Source organism: Arachis ipaensis, chromosome B04 (genome assembly GCF_000816755.2).
Source record: "Arachis ipaensis cultivar K30076 chromosome B04, Araip1.1, whole genome shotgun sequence".
NCBI classification, from domain to species: Eukaryota; Viridiplantae; Streptophyta; class Magnoliopsida; order Fabales; family Fabaceae; genus Arachis; species Arachis ipaensis.
This window is the reverse complement of record NC_029788.2, coordinates 104,239,021-104,247,736: the sequence shown is the minus strand read 5'-3', so window position 1 is coordinate 104,247,736 and position 8,716 is coordinate 104,239,021. Positions and strand designations below refer to the sequence as shown.

General features: G+C 34.3%; 2 protein-coding genes and 1 long non-coding RNA gene across 15 annotated transcripts; 2 read left to right on the top strand and 1 right to left on the bottom strand.

Moving 5' to 3' along the window:
* On the top strand, positions 351-2,116 carry LOC110270735. Its single transcript, XR_002360371.1, has 3 exons — positions 351-582; positions 670-762; positions 1,544-2,116. It is a non-coding gene; the product is annotated as an uncharacterized LOC110270735 (long non-coding RNA).
* Positions 2,245-4,308, top strand: LOC107636924. The gene is made up of 5 exons (XM_016340395.1): positions 2,245-2,394; positions 2,623-2,746; positions 2,858-3,765; positions 3,971-4,198; positions 4,282-4,308. Exons 1-5 carry the CDS (start codon positions 2,245-2,247, stop codon positions 4,306-4,308), a joined length of 1,437 nt encoding a protein of 478 aa, XP_016195881.1.
* Positions 4,973-8,588, bottom strand: LOC107639690. Of its 13 annotated transcripts, none has more exons than XM_021121432.1 (12): positions 8,216-8,585; positions 7,967-8,027; positions 7,830-7,895; positions 7,298-7,701; positions 6,743-6,844; positions 6,557-6,654; positions 6,390-6,474; positions 6,215-6,301; positions 6,002-6,091; positions 5,769-5,903; positions 5,556-5,677; positions 4,973-5,265 (listed from the first exon to the last, which is right to left on the bottom strand). In XM_021121432.1, the coding sequence occupies exons 5-12, from the start codon at positions 6,764-6,766 to the stop codon at positions 5,151-5,153; spliced, it is 756 nt and encodes a 251-aa protein (XP_020977091.1). In that variant the 5' UTR covers positions 6,767-6,844; positions 7,298-7,701; positions 7,830-7,895; positions 7,967-8,027; positions 8,216-8,585; the 3' UTR covers positions 4,973-5,150. The 13 variants fall into 13 exon arrangements, with proteins under 13 accessions (XP_020977091.1, XP_016198739.1, XP_020977093.1 ...); XM_016343253.2 differs by having other exon boundaries at positions 7,298-7,685; XM_021121434.1 differs by having other exon boundaries at positions 7,298-7,562.

Sequence of the window (8,716 nt, the reverse complement as noted above, 5' to 3'; positions counted from 1 at the left end):
TAATAAATTATTTTTTATAAAAAAATCATACTCATTTTGATCCACGCATGGCGCGCTTCTATATATAGTTAACATAAGGCGGACACTCCAATAAAGTCATGAAAAATGACTTCTACTGAATCTCAAAATTGGACTGTTGGATATAATTTCAGATTGAAGATTTGATGGACATGTGTCCTTTTTGATAGACCAAAAAATTAAAGTTGGTGCAGCATATTTTTTTTTTTTGGTTTAACATGTTGAATGAATTTGGTTAGACCAATATAAAAATAAACCGGTTTATAATAACAATTAAATTTTATTTTATTTTTTATTAATTATGAGCTAGTATACCTCATTCCCGTCCTTTCTCTTGCCAGTAATTTTCAAAACCCTTAATCCCGCCCTCCCTTTTCTGAGCCATCAATCCCTCAGTCCCACCTCTCTTCCTTCTCTGAGCCATCAATCCCTCAATCCCACCTCTTTTCCTTCTCTAAGCTATCAAGGGTTAAGGATTTCAGAAGAAGAGAATAAAAATTTGTTGGGATTTCTTGTAATCATTTTTCAGAAGAAGTAATGAAAGTCGTGTTTCTGCAACAAGAGGTAAGTCCAGTGGTATTTTGAAAAAGCTCAGTGTTTCACTAATCCATGTCCCTTCCACCACTAAATCTCCTATGTCCTCTCTTGCAGGCGGTATAACGACTGTTTAAATCTCGTCACCAGTAGCAGTTTGCCCTCAACGACATAGTTCTCCTCAATAGCTGTTGCTGCATCTTTCATCAGGTAAGCATCCACGAACACCTAGCATTCAACTCCTTTATTCACTCCCTTCCAACAAAAATGAAGTAATGGATCTCTCTATTTTTAATTTTTTTTCTATTTTAACTGTTGTTGTGTTCTTGGTTTGGTTGATAATTGGTAATTTATAACTTATAATTACTAATTGCTAGGTTATTCTTTTAAATTGATAATAACAATTTATGTTGCTTGTTAAATATGAATATAAACTTTAATTTGCAAACTGTTGGCTTGTTCATGATTTGTGTGATTATTCGATTGACATTGAGCCTAATTTTAGCCAAATACACAAGGAATAAATTTTATTTTCATGTACTCTAGAGTGTACTCTTTCATATTAGAAGTGAGCAATAATAAAACATCATGAATAAATTCTTTAAATTAATAAAATTTATTGACAAATTCTTTGCCACAATAGGATTTTAAGGATAGTGTTTCATGGCTTTTGAAAATGGCAACAAATAGCATTCCAAAAATTTATAAAATCTTTACCTGCTTTAAAGTTGTGCATATTCAATAATAACCTTTGTAATAATGTAGATTAATATTTTTTTACCACATTATTTTATTTTATCATAATATAACTTATTACAATATAATTACAATTTATATATATATTTTTTATCATTATTCTAAAAAAGAGTAACCGTCCCTTCTAATTTATTAGGCTAGGTTTTAATTTAGTGAAATGAATAATGTTATTATATGCAATATTTACGTTGATATTAAATTACACATTGATATACTTTATTTATGTAACTTTTAGATGGAGATGGAAACGACAGAAGTGGGTTCAGCTAATGACGATGATTGTAGCTTGAACCAAGAGATGGAAACAGAAAAATGTAAATGTGGTGGTTGCAAACAGTGTGAAATTTTTACCGCCGAAAATATTATCAATCGTACATTTCCAACATCTAAGGTAGCATATGATGTGTATGTGAGATATGCCAAATGTGTTGGCTTTGGACTTTGAAAAGGAGATTTTGTAAAAACCAAAGATGGTTGTTACTCAAGGTGAAGATTCTTTTGTAATAGGATCGGATTGAGAAAGAAGAAATACTATGACAATATTTCACGAAAAAGGGAACAAAGGACTGAGACACGAACTAATTGTCAAGCTAAATTGTGTTTATACTTTGATAAAAGTGCAATTGTTTGGAGGGTTAAGAATTTGTTCGATGAACATAACCATGACTTAGTTCCACAATGCATGGTTCACTTAATTCAGAACCATCGGCAGTTAACTGATACAAACAAGGCATAAGCTGACATCATGCATATGTATGGTGTGCCAACATCTCAATATATGGGGTTTATGGCTGGACAAGCTGGTGGGTATGCCAGAGCTGGTTTTACAAAGAAAGACTTAGATACCACCTTGACAGGAGTCGACGCTTACGTATTTTAGGTGGTGATGCCAACGCCACCATAAGCTACCTATTTGGAAAGGCTAACGTTGACCCGATGACTATGACACGATATAGTTCAACTACGGAGGATCGGTTAGGTAGTTTATTTTGGGCCGATGGAATATGTCGAGCTGATTATCAATATTTTGGTGACGTCCTTACGTTTGATGCTACATACAAAAAGAATAAGTACAAGAAACCATTGGTAATCTTTTTTGGGAGTAACCATCACAGAGAAACGTGTATATTCAGGTTTTTCATATTTGATAATGAAATGGCATCCACGTACAAGTGGCTACTGGCTAACTTTTTAGAGGTCATGATGAACAAGCATCCTAAAGTTGTTGTGACTGATGCAGACGAGGCTATGAAAGAGGCGATTAATGAGATTTTTCCAAATATAACCCATAGATTGTGCGGATGACATCTTCAGAAAAATGCTACTTTGAAAATCAAGGACCCAGGCTTATGTGAATCATTTAAGAAGTTCATTTATGCCAAGTGGGATGTTGATGAATTTGAGGAGGAATGGTCAAAATTGGTTGAAGAGTTTGGTGGTAGTGACATGTCATGAATTGACAAACAATATGAAAACAAAGAAAGTTGGGCCAGGGCGTTTCTTCGGGATAAATTTTGTGCTGGTTTTAGAACTACTTCACGATGTGAAGGCATTAACAACTTCATAAAAAGATTTGTTCATTCAAGACACAACATTTTAGAGTTGGTGGAGAATCTTGAGCGGGCTTTACGAGATTACCACAACACTGAGATGGTTGCTCAATTCAAGACAATCAATTTTGATCCTGTTTTGACAACTGGCTTACAGTCTCTCGAGATTTGTGCTACAAACATCTACACTAGAGAGATATTCAAACTAGTGAGGAAGCAAATTGAAGAAGTGGTTTCTTTAGACATTATACATAGTCAGCCCCTTTCCACAACTATGGTATACAAGATTTGTGCTTTTCAAAAGAGGGTCAAAACATTTACAGTTGTATATGATCGCAATGAGAAGAAATTGGAGTTTGAATGCTGTCATTGGGATCATGAAGGGTATCCTTGTAGTCATATGTTGTGTGTGCTGAGACGAGAGGATGTAGATGAATTGTCAGAAAGTCTAATTCTAAAAAGATGGATCCGAGATGCAAAGAAGTATACTAATGATCAAACAGTCGAAAGCACTGCAAATGATGCTGAAAAAGGTTTCTTAATGAGATATGGTGCTATGTTAGTTGCCACAATGTGGATGTCATTCCTTGCGGCTCAAGAAGTTCCACTTTTTGGTGATATGATGAATGAAGTTACTAGATGGACCAAAGATCTAGAGAAAAGGTGTAGCATTAAAAGGCAAAATGGTGTTACTGATGTATTACATCCTGCTGCTGAATTTATTGGTGATCCATGTGTCGCTAAGACTAAAGGTGCACCCAAACTCAAGAAGAATGAAACTAGGAAAAGATCGTCATGTTCAAATTGCTTCGTGAAGGGTCATACAAAGAGACATTGTCCAAAGTTAGTTGATGAAGGTGACCGGAGCCATGATCATCTCCCTTCTCGATGTACAGACACAGATGAGGTTATTTATGCAAAGATTGCTAAATTTTATTTGTTGAAAAAAATTTGATCAATTATTTTTATATTAGTATGTTAATCATATTTATTCTCCCAGCATGGTTAAAAATTTTGGTTGTGTAATTCCATCTATTTATAGATGTAAAAATTAAGAAATGTGACATTAGGTTGTAAAGAATTGTTTTTTATTTATTTGACATGCTTGATAGGCAGCAAAAGAGCCTCTTGGTGCCACTAGGTGTGAGAATAATGGGTGCAACTGTATTGCAGAATCTAGTACTAAGCTCATGGGTTCTCAATCGAATCTGGCGGGTATAGGAGCGTTTTCAGGGGTCCAATTTTATCCAACTCTTAGTAACTTATTTCCAACGCCACAGGGTGGAGTACCTGGCCAACCAACCACTCTGCAAAATATTGGGCATCAATGGCTCTTACAGGTGAAAATTATTTGTATTTTGTGCTTTAACCGTTGCAAAATAATTCTTCATGATTTTTGACATAACTATTCATATGTTTATAGAGGCCATGGAAGCTAGGAATACCTTGAAACAATAGTAAAAAATAACTTAATTTTGCTTCTGGGACGTTACATTACCTTACTGAACCATTCAGTGTTGTTATTATGCGAATTGTGTATATATTTTGTCCTTTTGTAATTTATTTTTGTTAAATGTATTGTACTCAGTACTCACAGTATTGGTTCAATGAATTCTGATGGTTGTGTTCAAGTATTTGATTTGGAGATTCTTGTGAACAGTAACACTCTCTGGTAGTTGAGTAAGGAAAGCTTCAAAGTTTCTATTTTATTATTTAGTTGTTTAGATCAACCACTCCGATAAGATAATACCATGAGTTCATGACTTGTAAACTCTATCGAATTATCTTCATCAATGCCTTTTTTAAGTTGTATATTCAAATGCAACATGATTTTCCTAGTAAATTTTTTGCTGAAAAATATTGAACGAACCAATCCAATTGCAAAGACATTTTTGTAATGAAAAAGTACTTATGAAAATAAAGTAAAGAAACCAATCCAAATGTACATCTTAATCTAAATAGTCTATCAAGTATTTATAGGAGGTATTTGAACTAGTTTTTATTTGAACCATCTTATGTGTAAAGGTAATTTTGAAAGACAAACCACTCATGCCTATGAGACCAGAATGATTAGAATGAAGAACCCAATTAGATTTAGATATACTAATCATGTCATCATCACTTCTGGGCATAAAAATTTTTCCATTATAGGGGTTAGCAGTGACAAAACACAAGGCAATAAGGATAATTACATTTCCAAAATTTTAGAAATTATAGAGTTTTTAACATGGACTTTGAAAGATTACATCCTAAGACTGAGTAACATTCTTTGGCATCTTCTTATTCCAATTTTTAATAGCAAGTCTTTGAATGTCTTCTCTCCTTGGATTGTGAGGTCCATACACCAAGTCTATGGCCATCCTTACTCTGCTGTATTCGTTGACCACCTAATATTGAAGCCGTATACCTCCATCATTAAATTGAGATAGATGTTATAAAAACGAAAAAATTGTAGCATATAATGCAAATTGGACATGTGTTCATACCGGTATGGCACCACGCCACCATAGATGACAGAGTGTCTGCCATTATGCAACCCACACACCACAGTCATTGCTTAAAAAACAAGAGTTTCATTATGTTTTACAACAAATTAATTCCTCCTCCATCAAAGAATTAAATTTAAGCGTTTAACTTACATAGTATGTATCATCCTAAATTATATCATGGGTTAGGTAATTGATTTATGATACTTACGATTGAGCATCTTGTTGGGGCACCTCTGGTTCTTGAAATTTGAACTTTGAAACCATTGACCTTTCAGTAGTATCTGATTGGTAAAACCAATCGTCCAATAGTAGATTCTCTAAGAAAGAAATCTGAAAATCAAAGAAATGAATTTGATATGGAATTGGTTTCACAATCAAAACAGAGATATGTTTTTGAAGGTTAAAAGTCCATTGAACACACCACATCATATATTGCCTTCATCCTCTCGAGCCTTTGTTTTGAGCACTTTAGAGAGTCTAGATATGTAATCAACCCTCTACTTTTTTCCACAACTACTAGGAACCAATGATCTTTAACATTATTAGGTATGTATATCTGTGTCATTAGGTTAAATCATTTATTAGTTACAAGGATAAAAAGAGTTAATTATTTTTTTACCACAGTTGAAATAACTCATCAAGATAGTCTATTACCTTAGAGAGGTCTTCAACCTTGCCCATAAAGTTTGTTTTGATGTATTCCATTGTCCCAACAGAAATATGTCGTTGTTGGAGTGCTATTTGCTACAAGATATTAACAATAACAAGAGTAATATGAAATCAAAGCTTAACCCAAGCTATTTTGGGATAATAAATAAATAATGACCATAATCAAAAGTAAAATGATTTATGCCATTAGAAACTTACAGCAAAAGTGGTTGGGAGGAACCATTTGTTGCCTTTCACTGTAACTGCTGCATGTTTCATAAGCATTGATGCCACCAAATTCAAAATCTACATTTGACAAGCCAGAAATTGTCAGTCATCAATCAAATTCAACAAAGTAAAAAAGGTATATCACATGAATTACTTCATGACTTACGTTATCTCCAACCCAATTTTTCGAACAAAGGGTCATCAATGCTTCCTGGCTTCCACAACAATGTTCGTTAGGCACAAGAATCTCTCTATTAATAACAAAATCGCAAGTTATATCTCATGAAATAAGTGTTTGATTCCAAATCTCCAAAATCAGTAGAAGTGACCTACTTGGGGTCATAATCAGTTCCAAAGATATAGAAAAAAATAGCCAACTCAATCCCCATGAAAACCATTTCCGATGTTGGCCTAAATGCCACCTCCAAGCACTATCAATTTGGATAGAAACATGTATAAGTATTTAAAACAGAGACACAGAGTACTTAACAGGATATGCGAGAAAGAGGGGACTATTACCGTAGGCATCTCATCACCATACATGTTCACCAAATCATGGGATTCATATAGCCATGGACGTCCTCGCTATAGTTTAAAGTCTCCACGTGTGGGGATTTTCTTCTACAAGATGCAACTTCTACTTCAGAGAGGATTTTTAAGATAAAATAAAATTGAAAAAATTAACAAATAGTCTCTTTCACCTATTTAAATATTATTTATAGATATGTCTTGTTCTTTTAAGAGTAAATCACAGGAGTGTAGCGCCTTTGATTAAGTACTTGTAATTGCTTAATTTAGTTTTTTTTTTCAATTTTGTCCCAAAATCTTGAAATCTGACTTTCATTCATTTTTTCCACATCAAATCATCAGCAATAATTTAAATAAAATAGAAAGTGAGATGATGTTATCTACATACCAAAGGGGTTGATTGGTTTCTATTTTTATTTTTAGGATTTTGTGAATCAGAAAAGGGAAGTAAAACCCTTTTTTCCCCACTGTTTTTAGTTTATTTAGGGAGAAAACCCATGTCAGAAGATGAACATCCAAATCAAGCCAATTAATTGAGTTTCTAACCTTAATCGATGATGTTGCTTTCTGACCTCTGCATTTAGTGGTACTCTTACGCCGTTTCAAGCCAGCGTTTTTGCTGATTTCATGATCACTCAACGGACCGGATGGTTTGAAATCTGGTTCGAGCTTTTGAGCCAAAGGACACCTTGATGATTTTCGACGCAATGGAGCCTTTGTTGCGGTTGTATGAGCTATCACTGATGGAGGTGGCCCACTCATGGTAATATTCTCATCAGCACTAACATCATCAACATGATGAGCAACAAATCTGGGTCCAGATGAAACAATGGACAAGATTGCATCAATCTTTTTTCTTTGGTTGCTTATTGTGGAGGATAAAGAACGTATCTCCTCAGCAACAATGGTTCGAACAAACCTCGTAAGGGAATCACTAAAAGAAGTCATTTCTTTCAAACACAAATGAGAGCATCAGGAGATACACCAAATAGAAACTATAGAAATAGAAATATATTTCATAACAACATCTAATAAGACAATAGAAATAGATTTCATTACAACTCTTTTGAAAACTCACCTCTCCAAGTGGCAACATTAATTGTTGGAGTGCAACATTTTTATCTCCCGTCTTTTCTTTTGTCACCTAAGGGAAAAAAAATTAAAGGAAGTATAAGAAAATAAAAATGAAATGAGATGTTGGTGTTAGAAGCATACCTCAATATTTTAGCTTCACAGCAATCTTAGCCTTGCTTCAACACCGTCTATCAAGATTCAACTATTTCAAATACCAAAAGAATCATGTAAATGATACAGGGAGCAACTTTACTTTTGTTCTTCAAGTAATTCAAGAAGAAAACTATTAAAAACTAAACCAATAAAATCATTATACATAAGAATAACAGAAAGCCAGTAGAAAATAGACAGTGCACGATGAAAAGCCAGAAACATAATAACAGAGACCACCTATCTGAACTGACTCGCGATGTTCTTTGGCAACCATGAGAGTTGACAAACAAGCACGGGAGCACCCAGGGGGACAAGGCTTCAGACTTCAGAGGCGGAAAGACTAAGCATGTGAGTAGAAGACTCCGACAAGAGAAGAACGCAAGCACAGCTCCCACGAGCAGAGATGAGTACTAACGCAGAAGAAGGAACAAGGCAAGCAGAGAGGAATGTAGGTCCACGCCGTCAATGTCGCTAGTAGCCACCCCATCAACTGCATAGATTTAGGAATTTGGAAAGGGGGTTGGGGTTAGGGTTGGAGTTGGGCTTAAGGCTAGGATTAGTCATTCTGATGCAAAATTGTTAGGACTTGGAAATGGAGTTTTCCCAAAGATTAAAGGAATCTGTTTTTAGTATTTACCATAGTTTGAAAGAAAAAGTAGATAATAAAAATATTTTAAAAAATTTTTTGTTATTTTTTTTTTTGTAATTTGTATCTTTTTGAAAGAATAAAAAAGAATG